Source organism: Arvicola amphibius, chromosome 12 (genome assembly GCF_903992535.2).
Source record: "Arvicola amphibius chromosome 12, mArvAmp1.2, whole genome shotgun sequence".
NCBI classification, from domain to species: domain Eukaryota; kingdom Metazoa; phylum Chordata; class Mammalia; order Rodentia; family Cricetidae; genus Arvicola; species Arvicola amphibius.
In genome coordinates, this window is record NC_052058.2 from 104,960,096 (window position 1) to 104,983,297 (window position 23,202).

At 40.9% G+C, this 23,202-nt stretch overlaps 1 protein-coding gene across 1 annotated transcript in view; it reads left to right on the forward strand.

Moving 5' to 3' along the window:
• Cntnap5 (contactin associated protein family member 5) overlaps positions 1–23,202 on the forward strand; it is a 954,245-nt gene that overhangs the window by 565,222 nt on the left and 365,821 nt on the right. The window contains 1 exon segment of the mRNA XM_042054039.1: positions 10,650–10,756. Coding sequence (XP_041909973.1) covers positions 10,650–10,756 — 107 coding nt within the window.

Consider the following 23,202-nt stretch of genomic DNA (forward strand, 5'->3'; position numbering starts at 1 on the left):
TGGTGGAGGCCAGAGAGACAATGTTAGGTATCATTCCATTTTTTTTTCTTGTTTTTGAGATATGCCATAATTGGGACCTGGACCTCGAAGGTCAGGTGAAGGTGGCTGTCCTGCAAGCCTCAGTGATACACCCTATCTGCACCTACCAAATACTGAGATTACCAGTGTGTGCCAACATGCCCACAGTATTTTGTAGTGTTGAGCTGTGGGCCGGATTCCCGCCGCCCTGCTCCCGCATGCTTAGCTTTACACGTGAAATAACAACACACAAACTATATTCATTTAAATACTGCCTGGCCCATTATTTTCAGCCTCTTTCTCACATCTTGATTAACCCATATCTAATAATCTGTGTAGCACCACGAAGTGGTGCCTTACCGTTTAGTTTCTAGCATACGTCCATCTTGGGCTGGAGCTTCATTGCATCTGGCATCTCTCTGAGGAGAGGCAAGGCGGTCTGCCTAACTTAAGAGAGGCATGGCATCTGACTGATCCTTCTACCTCACTTCCTCTTCCTGTTCTGTCTACTCCACCCACCTAAGGGGCGGTCTATCAAATGGGCCAGGCAGTTTCTTTATTAGCCAATGAAATCAACTCAAACAGAAGACTCTCCCACATCAGTATTTTACTGTTTTAGTAGGTTTGGAGGATTACTGAATTCAGGTCCTGAATTTCATGACTCTTTCCTTTTGCGGAATATTAGGTTAAGGTATGTTGCATTTATTTATGCTCTGGAGTATTTGCTTAATGATACAAAGATGTGTTGTATTCTTTTATGTTGTATTTGTTTAACATAAACTGATGTAAAACTGTGTTACTTTGCCTGCCTAAAACACCTTAGTTTAATAAAGAGCTGAATGGTCAATAGCTAGGCAGAATAAAGGATAGGCAGGGCTGCAAGGCAGAGAGAAAGAATAGGAGGAGAAATCTAGGCTTAAGAGAAGAGAGAGGAGGGACTAGTGAGAAATGGATAAGAAGAGGAGGGTGCCAGGAGCCAGGTACCCAGACTTACAACATGGAGTAAGATGGAATGAAAGATATAAGGAATATAAAAGGTTAAAAAAAACAGAGGCAAAAATGTAGTTAAAGAGAAATGTGATAATTTAAATTAGAAAAACTGTCTAGAAACAAGTCAGCTATGGCTAGGCATTCATAAGTAAGAATAACTTTGTGTATTTATTTGGGAGTTGGATGGTAGGCCCTCTAGGAGTAAAAAACAACAAGAAACATAACAAAAAACCTCCAAATTATAGTTTTTCCTACTGAACTATTGACCCAGCTCCTAAAATATCTTTAAGGAATCTAATATGATAGCTTCATTTACTACCAGTAAAATCCTAACAATCTCTATGAAGAGTTTTCTCCCTTCTCCTTGGCAGAGTGATGCCCTAGTGTACACATGGAGCTCAGTTTGAGGATGAGCTTCTGACCTAGGTAAAGGGAGAAAGCAAATGTTCATGGTAGTCTCAGGCATGAAAGCTTACAGGCCTAACTATGGGGCTGCTGTTTTGCCATCATCTAGGTTTTATGTTTTTCACCTCTAGAATGGAAAACAACAAGGCCAATCAATCTTGTGATTGCAAACACATGTCAAGTTTTCATTTGAGTATATTGGCATGATAAGCCTTTGAGAAAGCCAATATCCAGTGATCTCTGTGGAAATACTTGAGAAGGTCAGACAAAAAAAGAATGTTTGCTTTAAAAACAATTAGGATATTCTGGTTATCTATCATTGAATATTTGAGTAAAGATTATGAGATTTAAGGAAAGATAAAGGGGTAAGTCAAAGTTCACAGCACAGTTTACATTGCTAAAATATAAATGTCATTTGTAAAGTGAAATTGGAACTTAATATAGGCAAATTACATAAGAATTATGAAAAGGAGAATCTCTCAGAAAAAAGTGAGGTACACCCAAGAACATGGGTGTGGTCTCCCAGAGAAATGGTAGAAAGTGAGATACACCCAAGAGGGCTGAGACCTCATGGGAAAGACATGGGATAATGTGATATTTTTTTTGTCGTCATTGTCATTTTCAAGAAAGGATTTCTTTGTGTCACCATCTTAGCTGTTCTAGTCCTAACTTGCTTTGTAGACCAGGCTGGCCTTGAACTCATGAAGATCTGCCTGTCTCTGCTTCTGCAGTGCTGGGATTAAAGGTGTGCACAACCACACCTGGCAAAAACATGTTTATTTTTAAAGCAAATATACACAGATTTTATCAGTATTGCTAGATACTTCCTCCAAAGAAGCTTCAATTTCCCTCATATGCATATATTCTACTTCAGATCTGGTTTGGGGCCATTATCTTAAATTACATAGAGAGTAAAGGTGGTTGGAGTCCAACACCACAATTCAATTGCCAGAGTAGTCAAAACCAGGAATTCTTTATCTGCATCCCTAAACACTACAAAGTAGGAGTCATGTAGACCCAGCTTATCTTCTCTTCTCAGATAAATTTATTTCATGTTTTTTTCATTGTTTTTGTGCATGTACATAGGTGTGTGCCGTGAATGAGCACATGCATGTGGGAGTTTATACCCCTATGCATATACAGGTATGAGCCACAGAAAAACATTGGGTATCTTTCTCTATCTGTCTCCACACTATTTTTTTAAGCAGGGTTCAGTCTCTCACTGAATGCAGAGCTGGGCTGGCACTCAGCAAGCCTCAGTGGTCCTCCTGACTGCCCTTGTAGGGCTAAGATACAGATGAGTGTATGGTTATGCTTGTCTTTTACATGGGTGCCCAGTATTCAAACGCAGGTCCTCATGCTTTCATAGCAAGTCCCTAAGCCATCTCCCCAGACCCTACTGTGCCCTCATTTCCCTCTGATTCTTATTTACCATGGACTGAGGAATCTTCAGTGCCACAGCTCCTGCCACCCTGATATTTTGATATTCTGCACAATGCAGCCACTCAGCAAGAGACTAAATCTGTTGAAACCATGAGCAAAATGAGTCTTTCCTCTTTTAAGTCTGTCAGAGCTATCTTGGTCATAGATCTTTGAATGTACCTTATAGTACCATCTCTTCACTGTTCAGCTTCCCATTCTCATTCTCCTGTGTGACTCAGGAGCAGGCTGGTAGGTAGAGCAGAAGCTGGCTACACTGTCTTACTGACAAGGCCCAACTCTAAAGAAGGTAGTCTGCTAGCTCTCACTCACCTGAAATATGTGTTCATTCACCCCATCAGTATCATCTGTCCTCGACTGGTATGTAGCTAAGTTGCAAGAGTATTAAACTAGCATGTATGAATCCCTATTGTCCACTTTCCTGTTCCACATAAACTGAGCCTGGTGGCAGGAGAAACAGAAGTTTGATGTCATTCTCAAATGCATGACAATTTCAAAGCCAGGCCACACTGGGTTAAATGTGACAACATCCGAAAACACTCAGTCAGTGAACTGGAAGAAAAACAGGAAAAAGAATCAATGAAATAGTCATTTGTTAAATGTTTACTTCTTTATTATTTGAAGATGTTTGTGAATGAATTAATCTATTTTTACCTTATCATAATGATTATCATAATGAAATAACCAATATATATACTACAAATGTAGAAAAGGTTTACATAGTAGTTTTTGAGTCAAAAAGTCCAGGTGCCTCAATGTGAGCTTCCCATTGGCTGAATCTACTCATGGGGTAGATAGCAATGCATGATGAGCACATGGAAAAGCTAACAAGTGAATACGGTTGAAGCAGGAACAGGTTGACCTTGGTCTTATCACAACAGTGTTTCCCTGAGAACTAAGGCGCTAAATGAGAGCTACCTCTTGAAAGTGCATTCCCAAAGACCCGAGATCCCACCAGGCCCCACCCCACAGTTTTACCACCTCCTAGTAGTACCACTTTAAGGACAAAACAGTGGGAGACATCAACACAAAATCCAAATCATAGCAGTGATATAGACAACAAGCAGTACCTTGTGGATCTTGGTTTATTTAACAAAGGAAGCAGACAAAACACATCCTAAACAGTGTGCACAGATAGGCAGAGTCTCCAGAGTGAGAGAGAAAAGTGAATGAGAGAGTTGGGAAGATGGCTCAGGGGTAAAGTGTTTGTCTTGCAAGCATAAGGACTCCCGTTTGATCATAAAATAAGCCATATGTGATGGTACTCACTTGTAATGTAAGAATTGTGGAGGTAGAGAAAGGTAGATAACTGGAACTCACAGGTTAAACAACTCGGCCTACTGGATGAGTTCTTAGCCAATGAAAGACCATGTCTCAAAATCAAGACAATACAACAAAAGTAGAAAAATAAAACCCCAAACCATTCAAACACTAACCAATGAAATAAACCACACACACACACACACACACACACACACACACACACACACCACGCACACATACACTCTTACATGGAGATTGTATTTTAGTTTTCTGGCTGCCCAGACTCAAATAATTACACAAAATTGTATTAATTACAATACTGTTTGGCCAATGGTTTAGATGTATTTCTAGCTAGCTCTTAAATCTTCAATGAACACATATCTATTAATCTGTGTTTTGTCACTAGGATGTGGCTTACCAGTAAGGTTCTGGCGTCCTTCAACTTCAGCAGCTACATAGTGTCTCTTCGACTTTGCCTATCCTCTCTCTCTATCTCTGTCCTTATTTCCCCACCTGGCTTTATTTTGTCCTGCCATAGGCCAAAGTAGCTTCTTTATCAACCAATGGTAATAAAACATATCAAAGCATGCAGAGGGGAATCCTACATCACATTCAATGGAGGGCATAGAGAGATTGAAAAGTAGAAAAACAAACAGCTCACAACTGACAGCACCTATGGAAGATCAGCAGTTAAGGTTATCACCATTTCCTCTCCACATGTGTTTGTTCACATTCACATGCATCCATATGTACTTGCACAGAGTGAGATGGGAAGGAGGAAAGTGGAGAAAAGAAATGATAAAAAACAAACAAAAGGAAGTGAAGGAAGTAGAGAGATGGCTCAGAAGTTAAGACTTCTTGCTGCTCTTCCCAGTATGTATATGAAACAACACACAACTCCCTGTAACTAACCAGCCAAGGGATGCTGCACCCTATTCTTGCTTCTCAACAGGCAACTACACTCATGCCCAAATACACACACACACACACACACACACACACCCACACACACACAATTAAAGATAAAAATAAACCACTAAATAAACAACAAATATTCAGCCCAAAAGTAGTTTTAAGGAACAAAAATGGGGCAGTGAAAGAAGACTGGAGGTAGTCAGTGGTAACACATTACAATTTTAAATAACAATATGGTAGAGTCCTCACTGAAAAGGTAACACATGGGCAGACAGAAGAAGGTCAGGAATGGGTCTAGATATCTAGAAGAATTTCCTGTGCAGCAGCAATCATTCCTAGTGTGACAATGGAACATCCCCAATATACTTTAGGGACAGCCAGGATGTTAACAGGGCTGGAGAGGACATAGAAAAGATATAACAAATATAGGTGTTTGAAGAGTTAAGTGAGTACAGTATAGGTCACTAGGAACCCATTTGTCATTTTCAACATTGTTTGGCTAAAGAACACAGATCTGCTGAAGATGATTGGAATGTCTTGTCCTTCAAGTCAATAATGCATCTTCTGTCTTTGAGTAGTAAATAAGCAGGAATGTCAAGTGTGTAAGTTCTCTGATAACATCAGCTATTCATGTGAGAGATCCTAGTGATTCATACCAGCCTAGCATCATGGGAGTCAGGAAAAGTGGTCTGATCAAGCAGTCTCCAGAGGTACAGAGAGTAGGATTTGTAGGACTTGTTGTTCACATCACCAGTAATGACTTTGAGGTAAGGAGGCTGCAGCTATCAAAAAGTGTTGTATTTTCTTTTCTCTTGCTGCAGAAGAACACAATAACCAAAGGCAACCTGGGGAGGAATGGATTTAGTTGGTTTATTGGTTGCAGTCCACTGAAGGAATCCAAGGCAGGAACTCAAGCAGGGTAGGAACTAGGAGGCAGGAATGGTAGTAGAGGCAAAGACCGTAAGGGAATTCTGCTTACTGCCTTGCTTCACAAGGATTTCTCCATCTGATTTTTCTTCCTATAATCCAGGAGCCCTTTCCAAAAGGTAGAAGAGTCTACAGTGTGCTGAACCCTTCCATATCAATCATTTACTGAGAAAATACACCACTGACTTACCTACAAGACAGTTTGAGGAATTTTCTCAATTGAAGTTCTGTCTTCTGAAATGACTCTGACTTGTGCTAAATTGATAGGAAACTTGTGATTGTTAGAGGTGACAGGGAAAGTTCTGGAGGGACCCTAGAAGCAGAGGTCAGCAACAGATATGTGAGTCAGGTGTAGTTGTTTAAAGGTTGAGAGTCTTCTGTGGTGCTGACCATTAGGAAGCTGAAATATAAGTCTGCAATTCAAGAGGAAACACAGCAATCAAGACATAAGCTTGGACTTTACTGGTATGTAACCACCCACTAGTTTTGATCATGCAATATGATTTTAAGAGAAAACACAAAATTTTATATTTCTTCTTTGAACTTTTCCAAAGTTTGAATAAACTGGCAAGCTGCATTTTCCTGAACTATCTTAAATTCTTTTGTATTCATAATCCTTTCACCCAGACTAACCATCTGCAGGAGGAGGCCACTAATTCATCCCAGCCGCTCAGAACCAAAATAACCATAAAAAACCTATATTATTTAAATCACTGTTTGGCCCATTAGCTCTAGCTTCTTATTGGCTAACTCTTACATATTAATTTAACCCATTTCTATTAATCTGTGTATTGCCATGTGGCAGTGGCTCACAGGCAAAGTTCTGGCATCTGGCTCCATCAAGGCTACATGGCTTCTCCCTGACCCCACCTTCTCTCTCCCAGCATTCAGTTTAGGTTTCCCCTCCTATCTCTATTCTACCCTGTCAGGCCAAGCCAGTCTTCTTTATTTGTTAATGGTAATCATAGCATACAGAGGGAATTCCCACATCAAACATTTGCCAGGCCCTGTCAAAGGCAAATTACATATGGAGAACTCCCCTGATCACTGGCAACGAAATGGGCCTATGCACTAGAAGGCCAGTAAACACCAGGAGACTGCTTGTCTCTACCTCCCTAGAGGTTACATTATGGACACATGTGGCCTATATTGCTTTTTTACCTGTGTTCTGGGACTCAATATCAGGTCCTCACGCTTTCCCAACTAGAGACAGAGCCATCTCTCTGGCCCCAGAAAATAATTGAATTGGGAAGTTATATTTGAGTTATCATATTTTTTCTTTTTATCATTATTGATTTTCTTCCTCTTCCATATCTTAGGCTTTCTTTGAGCTCTTCTTGTTACCTCTTTAAACTCTTTTATACCCTGATCTTACAAGTAGACAAGATGTCTCCTGATATACCTGCCATATTCTGTAAGTAAGATGCCACTCTTTTAGCTTGTCTGGACTCTTGCAAAGCCAAGAAAGTTTATATATTTATATTGACTGGACAGTCACATCTGTCTGGAACTTTTACAATTGTGTGTGTATGTGTGTGTGTGTGTGTGTGTGTGTGAGAGAGAGAGAGAGAGAGAGAGAGAGAGAGAGAGAGAGAGAGTTGGGGAGGCGACAGCTGTGAATGTTGTGTGTGGATTGACCTTGTTTTAGTTGAGAGTGCACGTGGAGATCAGAGGTGACATAAGATATCTTCCCTTATTGACTTCTACCTTGTTTCCAGAGTCAGAATTTCCCACTCAACACCACCATTGGCTTTTATTTTCCAGCTTGTCAACTTGCTCTGGGGATTACCTGTCTGTGCCTCCTGGATACAAAGATCACTGGTGGCCTGTCTATCTTTACTATGATGTGGTTATCAGGGATTTGAACTCAATTCTTCACACTTGCGCTACCCACTGAGATACCTCCCCAACCACCCTTCAAGACAATTTGAATTAATAGCCTTGTGCCTGAGACTACCAGCATCCACACATGCTGTTTATTTCCCCTTTCATCTCTAGGATGGTTTCTGTTCAAAAACACTGAGTTTGTGCAAAGCTGAGAGAAGGAAAAAAAAGAATATTAATATGAGTATTTTCTGATCTGTAAATCATGCTCATAAAACAGCCTTCTTCAATAAGCAAATTGTGTTTATAAATCTGATATTGAGTGTATGTGTTGAGATGACCTTTTCTAATCTCTGTGCACTGGTCCCAAATGCACCTCGCTGGAAAGCAACTCAGCATGTTCTCACTCATTTTTCTCCTTATTCTAAGAATATTAGATTTTTCCATTTCCAAAATATATTTTCCCTTCCAGAAATACATCATTGATTCTTTCAGTGACCATAGACAAATGACTCTGTAGCCTACATTTTCAGTGCTAAATTGAGCTTATTAGCACTAGTGCAAGGTCTGTGGGAGGCTTATTAAAGTTATGCTCAAAGAGGCCACTATTTGTCACAGCTTCCCCCAAGCCTTCTCCCTCCATATCTACATTGGATATGAAGAATATAGCACTGACAACATAATGCATATACTATAGGAAAATTGTGGTTTGCTGTCTTTATATAAAGATAGAATTCTCTCTCTCTCTCTCTCTCTCTCTCTCTCTCTCTCTCTCTCTGTGTGTGTGTGTGTGCCTACTTTACTTCTAGGTTTTTGTGTTGATGTAGGTACTGAGACACTTGTGTGTGCCTGTGCATGTGGAGGGCAGCAGAAACCTTTGGGTGTTGTTCTTCAGGCACCATTGACCTTGCATGAGGATCCTTGAATGAGGATCTTTCACTGATCTGGAACTCACCAAACTGACTATATTAGACAGCCTGTGAGTACAAGGCATTTGGCTCCCTGTGCCTCCTCAACACTGGCATTACAAGCATGCACCATCATATACATGGATTCTGTGTAACTGAGCTCAGGTCTCCACGTCTATAAGGCAAGTACTTTACTGGTTAAGCTATTTATTTCTTCCACAACCTTGGAGGATTTCCTAGGAAAAAAATTAAAATTCTGTTACTTCAAAGTAACAGAGTCTCAAATCCAGCCAAACTGCATGAAATCTTTATTTTCCTGTAGATTTCTTAGTATATCTCACAGAATGCAACACACTTTACAGTAGTCCTCGGAGGGTATGGAAATGAAAAGAGGTCTTGAGGACAAGCGAAACCAAATGTGCACTTGTTATCCAGACTCCGTCCATCTATTGCTGTGCTGTGTGTGGCAGGTCACCAGAGCTTTATCCGTTTATCTTTGACATTCTTCATATGCATGAAGTCATGACCATAACAGATGTTGGGATCTTGCTTTCCATAGTATAAACCACAAAAATCAGGCTATTTGTAACTATCTTGGCATCATAACTAAAAGAAGCATAGAAAAAACATTGCTTACATTTCTTTGCTTATCTTTCTGTTGTTAAAAAAGCAAGTGCTTTGTGGAGGCAGTAGGTGGTACACATGGTAAAGGTGTTTGCTGTCCATGCTGGCAGTCTGAGTTGAACTCTATAGAGAGTTCCACATGGTGGAAGGTAGAAATTGACTCCCTCCAGTTGTATTCTGGTGTCCTCACCTCCCTCATGGCACGTGCCCCTTGCCACCACATTTACACACACTAAATAAGTAAGTAAATAAATGTATGTGTAAAGGAAACTTAAAAATAAACACTTTGTTGGTTGCCTGCAACAGGCATGTCATGGGTGGGGCGGGGTAGGATAGAGTGAAAGACTAAGTAGCTTCACGGAAGTCTTGAGAAAGCTGAGCTCAGGGTAAGAAACATCCAGAAGTTGGTCTGGAGAGTTGACTCAGCAGTTAAAAGTGTGTTCTGTTCTTGTAGAGGAAACTGGTTCAGTTCCCAACACTCACATGGTGGCACACAGTACCATCTGTAACTTCACTTCCAGGGTATCCAACCAACAACTGTTTTAGGCTTCTTTCAGCATCGGGAATGCATGGGTGTGGTACACATGCAAACATGCACACAGACCTACAACATGAGAAAAAAATAAAAAAAAAACAAAAAAAAAAAAAACAAAAAGGAGATGTCCAGAAGGAAGGTAATGGCAAGATACAAAAGACGAAAAAAGTGCAGGCAGACTGGTCCAAACAGTGCTATCACCACAAGGTTTAGAGGGCGATGGGGTGAGTGGGAGGTGGGGAAGTGGCGTGTCTTACTCAGATTTTGTTAAAAGGACACTATATTGACTTGGCATACTTAGTAAAGGTCTTCAGGATTGTTTGGGCACTTTCTGAAACAGTAGAATTTTTTTGCATGTTAATTACAGGGAAGACATTAATCTTTAAACCTGGTTCTGTTTCTGTGCTTAAGATAGCTTCCTGGCTGTTTCCAAAGAGAAGCACAGACAGTAACCTCCATGACTGCTACTTTCTTCATTTCCTTTCAAAAGCCTCCACACTTTCAAATGTAAAGTAACCACCCTTCTGCATGGTGCACCACAATAAACACAGCCTTCAACAGAGTGCTTCCACTTCTGTTTAGCCCTGTGCAACAGCTTTACGCTCCTACTAGAGGTAGAATTCAGCTCTGAGATCCCCACTCCCCAGAAGTGCCGGAAGATCTGTATGGCTTTTATATTTAATTCTGACAGTTATAGGACTTTAGCAAATCTGTTTTTCAGTGTTGCTCCCAAACTTTTTGCTTCACTCTGTTTCTATTGCCTTGGTTTATTTTGTTTATTATGCATTATCTCCCATTAGGTGCTTGCCAAACTACTGTGAACATGGAGGACACTGTGTCCAATCCTGGACCACCTTCGACTGCAACTGCAGTGACACTGGTTACACGGGCGCCACCTGTCACGACTGTGAGTACACATGCAGTATGCCCACAGTGAATGGGCACAGCGCAAGGAATGCAGTGTGGGGACCATGACTCTTCAGTGTGGTGTGGGCATTGTTTATTCCTTTAGCATGAATTATCCAATAGGATGTTATATCTCAAATACTAAATCATGCAGGGAAAATTGTGGTTTATGAGGTTAGGACAAAGAAAGTGAAGTTAGACAGATGCTAAAGTAGAAGAGAGATGGTGCTAGGGGAGCTGTGGGACAAATGGCATTGTCTTGATGGTTTCAGTCATACTGTTGAGACAGGTAACTAATATATATATATATATATATATATACATATATATATATGTATATATATATATTATATAACAATGCCACAAGTAGCAAGAGGCACAATGTATGAATGTATGACTTATTCATTTTCCCATTGCTTTGGTAAAAACACTCTGACAAAAGAAACTTAAGAGAGAAAGGGTTGATTTGGGTTTACAGCTCCAGAGAATACATTCCATCACAAAGGAGGAAGATATGTCTACAAGGGGGGACAGCAAGGCAAAGAGAACAGAGATCCAGAAAGGTCACTTTGTATCCACAATCAGGAAGCAGAGAGTGAATAGAAAATAGGGAAAATCTGTATAGCTTCAAGGCCCATCCCTAGAGAATCATTTCCTGTGATGAGGCTCCACCTCTTAAAGATTCTGCAATCTTCCCAAGCAGCACCACAAGTCAGGGGACACCTGTTCAAGTGTGAGTGTGTAGGGGACATTTTACACTCAGACTAAAACACGGCTAGCCCACAAGCACCCCAGACATTGGCAGGCTTTCTTCCTCATTGTCCTCTTTATGGCAGAAGTCTCCTCATCTAAATGCTGCCATGGCTAAAGAAAGCAATCACATGGTAAGGAAACAAACCTGTGTGGTTATTCAAAGGCTTCTATTGAAAGAGTGTTGGCAGTTGCTTCTTACATTCCATTGACCTGGTACTGCCCTACTGTCACCCCCAGTAGGAGGAAAATGCATTCAAACCACAAGAAGTAAGATTATAGAACCAGAGTATTGGCAATGAAGTCTAGATTACTTCCTGTTGATCTTGGTCATTTGCGAAGCTTCAGTTCTGGAGAACCTGTGCAGGATCCCAGGACCTGGAGGACAGTATGATAAAAAGAGTCATGAGATTGGAGAAGAGGGCTGGGCTCAGATATCTGAAAAAGAGCTGTGTCCATTTTTCTGCAGTTGGCATAATTTCATCCCTGTTCAGGACTGAAAAGAGTTTTATCATGTCTATCAACTACATTTTCTTTATCCACTCCTCCTTTGGCAAACACCTAAGAAAGTTCCATATCTTGCTAGTATGAAAAGCGCTGCAAACAGTACTGATGTGCACATGTTTATGAGACACTGACTTGGGGTTCTTTAGGTAAATACCCATGAGTGGTGTGGCTGAGGCATCTGGCTTGTCTAATGCTTAGTTTTCAACGCGTGCTGTCTCATTTGTTGATCCTAGAGTGTATTAGATCTTCTAATACACTTTCTACTTTCAAGGTGACTTGAAAGTAGAAATGAAACTGTCTTGGAAAAGGGGAGTCTAATGATAGGAGGGGTGATGGGTGTCATTTGGTTTGGAGCAGGATAATCAATGATATGTAGCATGGTCCACAGCTATGTTTGCTTCTGTGGTATGTGTATAGGTGTGTATGTATGTATGAGCGTAAGTGTGCATATGTGCTCACTTTTACTAGTGTTTGTAGAAGGCAGTGGCTTACACCTGTCCATTTCCTCTCTCCTTTCTTTTCTCTGAGATGTGGCCTCTCGCCTAACCTGGATCTCACTGTTTTGGGTGCACTGGCTGGTTAGCAAAGCCCCAAGACCTGTTTCTCTACCACCTAGCTCTGGGGTTGCAGGTACACAGCACTCCTGCTTCACTTCTGCATGAGTTCTCAGGACCAGATTCAGGGCTTATTCTTGTTCACAGCAAGCACATCTAATTGAGCTTTCTTCCAAACCCCATGAGATGTACTATCTACATGATTACTCCTTAGAAATGATACTGAGCCAAAGCTCATGGGTAAAAGATATTACTTCATACTTCTAACTCTCCAAAAGTCTTAGGATAATGTATACTTCACAGTTCTTTTCTGTGACTTTATTTTCCTTTTCCTTCCAGAATTACTTAATAGATCAAACTATTTACCATATCATTTTGCCAAACATTCTTTTATTGAAATGGAGATTATCATTTGCACTCTTGGGGAGTCTTGAACACATTTTTTTTTCAGATAGCTGGAATGGTAGAAGAATGAGTGACCCTTAAATTTGTCCTTTCTCATTCGACACATGCTCCTTCAAGCAATACTGGATTTCAGTAGCCATGCATTTAATGATTGCTACATATTGAGCTGGCTTGCTAACTGACAGGGCAGTTGCACATCAACCCCTGTCTGCCTCCCATCAAGTGGTTGTCCTTGATCTGCTGAAGTTCTCTCTGGTGGCTATCACAGGTGTGCATTCAGGGTCTCTCTATCACGTCTCAGGCTTCTATAATCTCCTCACAGCGTAGATTGCTGACATCCTAACAAAGCCTTTCAGGTCATTTTTCAGCTTTACAAAAGGATGTCAGCTTTCTTTTTTCAAGTCTGATGGAGTACTGCTCACTTTGAGCAGTCAATAGACGGATATCGACTGGGAGCATATCAAGCTGTCTGGCTCTCAGACTTCACGGTCATCACTGAGCAGGGAGGCTTTGCTAGTTCCTCTATAGGGAAACAGGCCTCTTAGTCACATTTGGATGGTTGTGCATGGTGAGGAAATTCTGACAAAGAGATCTGTTTCAAAGTACCTTTCATATCCTTATCTCAGGTTTAGTTCATACATTGACATTTTTATAGTTGTTCTTATCAATACTGGCAATCTCTACCCTCAATGCCAATAGCAGATGGCTCTCAACTTTAAGTAGACAAGAAAAAAAGGAAGAGAAAAAAGAAGGAACAAAATGAATAGAAGGGGAAACAGGAGAAAAATGGGGGAGGAGAAAAGGAAGGGAAAAGAAGGAGAAAGGAATAAAAGGTACATTCTGAAAGTTATGTTTTGTTGTTTTGTGTGTGTGTGTGTGTGTGTCTTTATTTGGGGGATGAGCATGTGTGAATATGCATGTGGCAAGCAGAAATCAACTTCCTATGTCACTCACTTATGTGGTTTACCTCGTTATGTAAGGCTGACCTCTTAATGGGCTAAAACTAAAGTGTGCTAAAGTGGCTAGCCAATTACATCAGGACTCTACATACATCAGCCTCCCCAGAGCTGAAATTACAAGTGTACACCATCACATTCAGCTTTTTAATATATGGGCTCTGGGCAAGACTAATCCATTATCAACAAAACCATTTCCTTGGCTTTGACAAGTGAAACACACTCAGGGAGAGAAGAGATCTAGGTGGACCAGAGAGAGACCCAGCTTCACAGGTAAAATGCTAGCCACACAAGCTTGCTAACCCAAATCTAAGTCCGAGGAGTCATTAGAAAATCTGAATGTGGAGGAGGGGCCTCTAACATGCTAGCACACCTGCAGCAAAATTAGAAGGGGGATGGGAGACTTTCCCAGTAGCTTCTGAGGCAGAAATGGTTAGTCTGGAAGAGGCTGTGCACAGGCAGAAACATCTCAATCTCAGCAAGGGCAAAGGTGAGAACTGACTCCCCAAAGTGTTCCTTACCTCCACTTGTGAGCAGTGGCATGTGTGTACCCGAACGTCAAGAGTGTCGTTCCCTTCTGTCAGATGAATACATGTTTAAAGGACAGAAGAGCAGTGGTGATAAAATGCTAAAAGTGAATTAAGGAAGCGATGCCAGAAACCGTCCCCATAACAAAGAAATTTGGGGGTGCTGTTCACACAGCTGGTAAGTCAGACCCTGTGGATCTGACCATAACAGGTGGATGTTAAAGAAACTTGGAGAAAAGTTGCAATGAGCCAAAGGAAAACGCAATGCAGAAATGAATCTGTTCCTGCAGCTAGGGTGACATAGCTGGTCTAAGGGTGACTGGCATTGGGGGGTGTGAGACAATGATGTCATTCCTAGGTATCATCAGAATGCAAATCTTTCCGAATATTCAAAATCTTCCCCTGACATGGAAAGTGAGGCACACACTGACTTTAGTCTCTGCCCCTAGAAACAACAAATGCTAGATCCTTTCATTCTCATTCAATTAAATATTAACACTTATGCAAGGCTGCTGCTGGGGAAGTCCCCAGGCCTGCCTGTGAGAAGCTTGTAACTTCATGAAGAGAGATCACAATGTACATATAAGACATTTACTGAACACACTTTAATGTCACCCGGGGTTTTTGTTTGTGATTTTGTTTTTTAGCATAGTAGTTTCCCCAAATTCATTGGGAAAATTCTACGACCTCTTCTAGATCCCTGTATCCATAGGCAGAGCCAAACCCAATGTGTAAAAGGCCTTTTCCTATACATGTTACCAGAGCTGTTAGGGTCAAAGTCCGAGGCCTGAGAGCCCGCCTGGCAAGCTAGGGTTGTCCACCCATTTCCCACAGGCCAGTTCAAAAGACAAGCAATAGAAGCAGAGAAGAGAGACTTGCTCAATGTGGCCACATTAGGAAGAGGAACAGGAGGTCCAGCTACCCCTGAAATTCTTCTTCAGGGTCCCGACATGAAGAGTAGGTTTAAGGAGAGAACCAGCAGTTCACATAGCTAAGCAGTCCTAGTTGAGATGTGGCCCTGACCTTGACCCCTGTCTCATTCTCTCATGCAAAGCAGTTTGCTGAATTATCAGAACAGGATGAAATCTCTGTCCTAGAGACACAGACTTGTGTAAGCTTTCAGCCCTTTCCATCTCACTGCATGAAATTCCCATAGAAATCTCAGTTTCTTGTAGACCCTTCTCTCTGTTAGTCTCATAGGAAAAAGAGAGATTCCTTGAAGATTATTTTCCTCCCTGCTGGGAGGGAATGATATGTATGATAAAGTTAAACTTAGAAAGTAGGCATGAGAAGGGATGGACTTTCTCCCTTTGAAGACATCAGTCATTTTACAGCTTCCACATCATCTCCTGCATGCTGGTTTGTTCCTTTTGCTCTTTTCTTCCTCTTTCTCTATGCATCTTGTGTTTATTTCATTGAAGTTACAAGAACGTTAGCTTCAAATGACTGCATTGGATTAGCATCACAAAATGTAGTCACAAATATTGGCTCATAAAAGCAAGAAATCATACTAAATTTATAGATGAGAATTAAGTGAAGGTAAGCCAGTTGTTGATGTCACATCATTTGGAGTACATTGATATTTACTGTGTACAATGAGCAAGAAAAGGAGAACTTTTTCTCTCATATATTTCAATCAATGGAAGACTACTTGTCAAAGAAATGCAAATTCCCAAGTGTTCCCCTTAACTAAAAACTAATCTAGGCTAATGGAAAAGCTCCATGGGTAAATTACCTGCCACTCAAAAATCAGGAATGTAATTTCGACCCCCCAGAACCCACATAAAAACAGGTTAACAATAAGAGGTAGAGATAGGAAACTTTTGGAAGCTCACAAACCAGCTAACCTAATATACACAGCAGAAAAACAACAAATATAAGCTGTTTTAAGTAAGATGGAAGGAAAGGTCAATATCTGAGGTTGTCCTGTAAACTCCCATGTGTGCCATGATGTCAACATCCATACACACACACACACACACACACACACACACCCCATTGGTATACTCTCACACACTTATACTCAATTAAAGACATAAAAAGAAGTGTTCTGGAAGATGTATCCATGTTGAACACAATATGTGAGGTTTATTTTCTTTGAAATGATGATGTTTTATTCAAATTAGGCAATCATCAGAAGGAATTCTTCCACTATCGCCTATTCTTGTTCAATGGGCACACAAAAAGTATGCTATATCATTAGTTGGCTGTAACTCAGCAATGCAGATATCAACTCCCCCAAGCCATTGCTGAGTGTTTCACCTTTCAGTAGCAGTTCTGACATGTCCCTCTCCTCCAGGACATTAGCCAGTCCATTACATGCATTACTTCTGTCATGGAATGCTCTCACCGAAGTAGAGATGCTGGAGACCAGGTTCTCCTTGTGAAAACCTCTGTGTGGAGTCCCGAGGCGTGTCATGTTATTGTTGTCATGGGGAAGTTGCCACTGTTGTGTGATAGATCATCATCAAGTTGGTAACTTTTATTATCTATCATTTCACCATTTCAGAGGATTAGGAGCACAGACATTGTGTATTTCAGCTGCCTACTGAAGGATTAGAAGCCTATGTTCTTCTCTAGAAAATACCAAGAGTTAGTTTGTAAACACAGCTTTTTATTGGCAATCAATTGGAGAATGCCTTGGCTCCTTGAGGCCATCCACTATTTCTTCTCATGGGAAGCTTCTCCTTAGATAGTTCAAAATATGGTTCCTTAATTCCTTATGACTTTTAAGAAGGAATCTCATATGATGGAGTATGGTCATGAATGTGGCATCCGCTACCTTCTATGTACTCTGTTGGCCACAAGACACACTTATACTGATAGAAAGATTATGCAGGACCGTCATTCCCTGAGAGTCATTTTAGGATGCATTCCCTACATGTGGTCTTCTACCGAGCATTGCTTCTCATGAGGGAAATAAATTTATTTCACAGGAAATAAATTATGCCGATATACTGAGGCTGAGCAAGTTCATATATTTCACCATGCCCTTGCTCATCCCAGGGCAGCTGGCCCTATGGAGTGGTAGAACCACCCTTTGAAGACTTAGCTGCAGCATATCCTGTTTGACAACACCTTTATGAGACCAAACCGGACTCTCTGAATGTGGCTGACGGTGGAGGTTGACTGAGAAGCCAAGGACAATGGCAATGGGCTAGAACTCTACAGCATGGATGGGCTCTGTGTGACCCTTGTCAGTTTGGTTGCTCACCTTCCTGGACCTGGGGGGAGTTGGGAGAACCTTGGACTTAACATAGTGTAGGGAACCCTGATGGCTCTTTGGCCTGGAGAGAGAGGGAGTGGGGGTATGGGTGGAGGGGAGGGGAGGGAATGGGGAAGAGGAGGGGAGGAGATGGAAATTTTTAATAAAAAAATGAGGAAAAAAAAAGAATAGAAAGTGAAGTTGCACTAATTGACCATTAGGGGTGATAATGATATAGTGAGAGAAGCCGCTGCCTTTTCCAGCCCTTGATCCCAGGTTCCATGTATACGACCATAGAAAAACAGGGTAGCCTGCATTCCTGTTGCATATATGGCAACATGTAACTCATCTCAGTGAATCCTGATGGTTCTTAAAGGTGTTGTCAACCAGAATATGCGAGGTTTATCATCCTTTTGGATTCAGGCAGATGAAGGTTGGAGGTGGCATTCTCCATTAAACAATATCTTAACTTCAGCCACTTCCACTCCTTCCTTCGAACACAGTCCTCTACACAGTTACTCTTGGGGTTAGAAATGCACAGAAAGCAACTAACCTAGTATCTAGTATCTAATAGTTCCATGTTAAATTCCACCGATTATATATTGTAGATTCAAGTTCATCAAATTTCATGAATATTTTCCATAAAATAGGCAATGTATGATTGACATACTTGTTGAGGACCACATCTTATGGTTATTGGATCACTAATGATTGATAGTTTCCCAGACAACCAAGTGTTGGAACAGCTTGTTCCAACCTTTAGGAGGCCACTTATTGGTTCCTGGCTGCCCAGTCCCGAAATGATCACAGAGGAACTGTATTAATTAAATCACTGCTTGGCCCATTAACTCTAGCTCCTTATTGGCTAACTCTTACATATTGATTTAACCCATTTGTATTAATCTGTGTATTGCTATGAGGCTTCGGCTTACAGGGAAAAGTTCCAGCTTCTTTCTCTGGAGGGGCTACATGGCTTCTGTCTGACTCCGCACTTCTTTCTCCCAGAATTTAGCCAGTCTTCTCCACCTAGTTCTGTTCATCTGTCCTGCTATAGGTCCAAACAGTTTCTTTGTTCGTTAATGGTAATCACAGCATGCAGAGGGAAATCCCACATCAGCAGCTTTGCTGATTAAATTTCCCAGTCTAGTTGAGGGTTTGGCATAGGGTGGTCATCATCAGGAGAAACACAAACACAGCTCAGAGCATGCCTGGCACCCAGGATCTCAGGTAACTGGCTTACTTCTTGTACCCTATGATTCTTCAGGAATACACAGTAGTAGGCTATGAATTGGCTTGATTAAGAATGATTCTTTTAAATCTCTCTGGGTACCTGACTCAGAATGAGTATAATGATTCACCATGCTATGTCACAAGCACCCTGTCCACTTCTCTTTTTTATTTTTATCAGTGTGTCTGTCTTCTCTCTGTGTGTACATGTGTCTGACATCTATACATATGTGTGTGGGTTCACACTCCAGAGAACGATGGCTGATGTTTTGCTCCAACACTTGCACATTATTCCTTTGAGGCAAGCTCAAAGAAATACTGAGGATTCTCTGGCACTATCCTCTCTGCTAACCTAAAAAATAAGATTGTTTTTCTAGAGTCACGGATACTTGAAGCTCCTGCATCTTTCCCTTGAAGCAGTGCAAAGATGTGAATCATGGGGATTTTCAGCTAAAGTAGGGAAAATCAAAGAGTAGTGAGCAGGAAAATAGAAGTGTTGTTACTGATCAATAGTTTATCAATTTTATTTTAAACTATGACTGATTCCTTTGGTTAAATTGTCAATGAAGTAAATAAATGCCAGCCTATTCACTTTGAAAGATGTAAGTCATCTTGACTGTAGTTCAGAGAAAAGACCCAGAAAAGTATTTCTTCACATGTTGAAGTTCTTTAACACAGCATCTCAGTGACCTGTGTCAAGTTATTCTACTAATTGGAGCCTTGCTGGTGCCTCATTCAAGGAAAAAGTAATAGAATCCGCCTCTATTGCTATTGAGATAAATTCATGAGTCAGTGGGCGTGAAATCTCCCTGACAAGTCAGATCATAGCTCTTCCTGTGGTTCCTGCTGCATTTACATCATTTTGTCCACACTGCAACCTTGAAAAGGAGCAATGTGAGCCTTCTTTTTCGTAGAAAGACAAAGAATAAGATGAAGAACAGTTCATAATGGAGAGCTAAGGGCATTGAATTTCAAGATCAAGTAGGACAAAAGCCTGAATACTGTGGCTCCTTCCAGAAAGAGGATGGCTACATTGCGCTATAGGTGGGGTCCATTGTTTATGGAGAATTACCAGTGTGTCTGTGTATTGATGCATACTTCAGCATGTGTTCATGTCCATGCATACAGAGGTGTATCTCTCTGTGTGTGTCTCTTCCTATCTCTCTCTTTTTCTTTCTCTCTCTCTGTGTGTGTGTGTGTGTGAGAGAGAGAGAGAGAGAGAGAGAGAGAGACCCCTTCCTAACTTTTCTTTGAGACTGTGTCTCTCATTTAACCTAGAGTTCACTTTTTCATGTAGACTGGATGGCCACCAAAACCTAGGATCTGTCTCCACACCCTCATTACTTGGGTTATAGGCACACATGACTAAGTATGGCTACGGTCAGGCTTCGTTGGTTCTGGAGATCTGAACAAAGTTCCTTGAGCTTGCAGAGCAATTACTTTGCTTACTTTACTGTGTTCTAGCCCCAGGAATAATTCTGAAGTTAAATTTCTGTGGTTCTCATAAGGTTATTTGACTATATCACTGTGTTGTTTCGAATTAGTTTTAATTAACTGAAATGTTTATGTATATGTGCACTTGTATATGTAGGTAGTAACATCTGTTTGGAAGCTGGAGACCTTGGATCCCATTCCTTAGGTGCCATCTACCTTCTTTGTGATAGGGAATGGACAACAGGCTAACCTGACTTCCCAGAGACTATAAGGGGTCCACATGTCTCTGCCTCCCCAGTGCTAGGATTACAATGGCTACCACGAGGCATACTCTTTTTGTTTGGGCTCAGGGGATCATACTCAGACCACCGTACCCATATGACATGTGTTTTACCAAAGGAGACAGCTCCCTACTCCTTCTTCATTACATTTATGCATATTAGCTCTGCTGGGCTACAGAAGGGAGGCTCTGGCTTCTGAATCATTTCAGGGCAACTCTGAGCCACAGTCTTTACTTGATCATATCAAGCCCTTCTTTCCATTCCTGTCTGTTGACCTTATTTCAACTTGGTCACTTCATTCTAGGTCTTACTTCCTCTTTCAGGTTAATTCTCTATTTTATTCAATACTCCTCTCACATTATATATGTACACATGGTTGCTGTAATTAAATTATTTCTCTTTTCTTTGTTCTTTGAGGTTAGACGCATTGACTTGCACTGAGAATATTTCCTAAAAGCAGCACCAGGTTTAGAAAGTTGTTTGTACAAAAAAATAACATTGAGAGAATAGAGTTGCAAAGTTTATCTTATTGACACTTCCTCCTATGATCTCTACCCTGGAGGAAGTGAAGACAGTATTGTGTGTCCCAGAGGAAGTGTTATACTTTCTTTAACCACCATGAAGAAATTTCCCAATTTTAATTGGCTGAAAGGACTGGGACTGTAGTTTTTTATTCAGAGTGTATCTCTTAAATCTCTCCACATTAAGTACCATGAATTCTTAAAGAGGCTTGTAAACCATCCTCCAGCAGATATAGTTGTAGGAGTGTCCAATTTTAAGATGCTAGGATAAATAAGACATTTGGTTAAGTAAATATATGTTCAGAACATAAAAGAGAAATAAAAGCATCCACTGTCAAAGAAGGACATGAAGCTGAGTTTATTAGTCTGTCAGCAGAAAAGCTGTCAATGTCAGTTTGCAGCAGCTAAGATTTCCTGCTGGCAGCTAATGCGATGATGGAGATGCTGGCAATCATCCCCTTGCTCCTGCCGCCCTGACGACACTGTCATTGTGACTAGAAGAGAAAACGAGTGTTTTCTCTCTACCAATAGTTAAACTCATTGCCGTCAGTTGTTTAAATAGCTGTGTAATGTACGCAGATGGGGACGACTAAACTCAGGAGCTAGCAGAGGAAGGGTCCATACTCCCTGGTGTCCACTTCATAGGTACTTTCTGCTTAATGATGTCATTAAGGAATACTCAAAAGCTGTAGAACACGATGGCTGGGGAAATGACTCCAAGGGGAGGAGTGCTTACCACACTACTATGAGGATCTGCAGCTTCCACATAAAAAGTCAGTGCTACCACATGCACCTGTAACCTCAGTGCTGGCTGAGGGAGAAGGAGAGGCAAATGATCATTGCTGAGTCTTGCTTAACAGCTAGCCGAGATAGAAAATGGTGAGCTCCCAGTTCAGTAAGAGACTTTGAAAGAAATAATTTCAAGATGTAGAATGACAAGAAAATACACAATGATGTCCTCCTCTGGTCTCTTACCACACAAGTACAAGTATTGTACCCACAGGCACACCTGCACATATACACACATATACACACATATACAAAGAGGAAATAGACCTGATCCCTCTATGTCTGGCAGCTTTGTGTGGGAAGAATGTACACTTATTGAAATTGTTGAATTTCCAAAGTGCTCAAGAAATATTTATCAGAATGAGAAATTTCTATTATTTTTAATAATTAGTATAGAGTTTGCTTTTTATCATAATGTGATCATCACTGTAAGCTGAGTTCCAAATCAGTCATCATAGCTGATCGCACACTTTAACTTCTCTGTGATCACATTAGAATTCCACTGCCATTTTTTCAGTCAGCTCTTTCCCCATAAATCTTTCTCTTTGAAATGCACTCACCTGTGCCATGCATATTTACTATTAGTTGTGTACAAGTGTCTACGATGGGTCCAACATTAGACTAAGCATTGTGTATGATATTCAAGCAACTGGAGACTTGATTTCTAAAGTCTAAAGCTCCAAAATAGAAAGACTATGGATCAGAGTGTGTTTCAATGAGAGCCAAGCCACTTGTTCATCCCAGCTGCCCAGCTAGCTTAGCCCCAAAATAACCACAGAGAAACTGTATTAATTAAAGCACTGCTTGACCCATTATCTCTAGCTTCTTATTGGCTATCTCTTATTTTAATTTAACCAATTTCTATTAATCCATATATCAACATGTGGCAGTGGCTTACTGGGTAAAATTCCCAGTGTTTGTCTCCAGCAGATTCATGGCGTCTCTCCGACTCTCTCCTTCTCCCAGCATTCAGTTCTGTCTTCCCTGCCTACCTAAGTTCTGCCCTATCAGTAGGCCAGGGAAGTTTCTTTATTCATTAACCAAGAAAAACAATACACAGAGGGGACTCCCACATCAACAGTGTTATAATACACACTGAAAAGAATGTAAGGTTATTCATTAGCAAATCAACCTTAATAAAACATATGGCCTACATATTTAACAAAGAGGAAGAGTTACACAGGAAGGGAGTACATATTAGTTCTAAAGTTGTGCTACATTCTATAGCAGGAGCATGACCTTCACAGTCATAGAATATGAGGAAGAATAGAGAATCTAGAGGATATGAGTG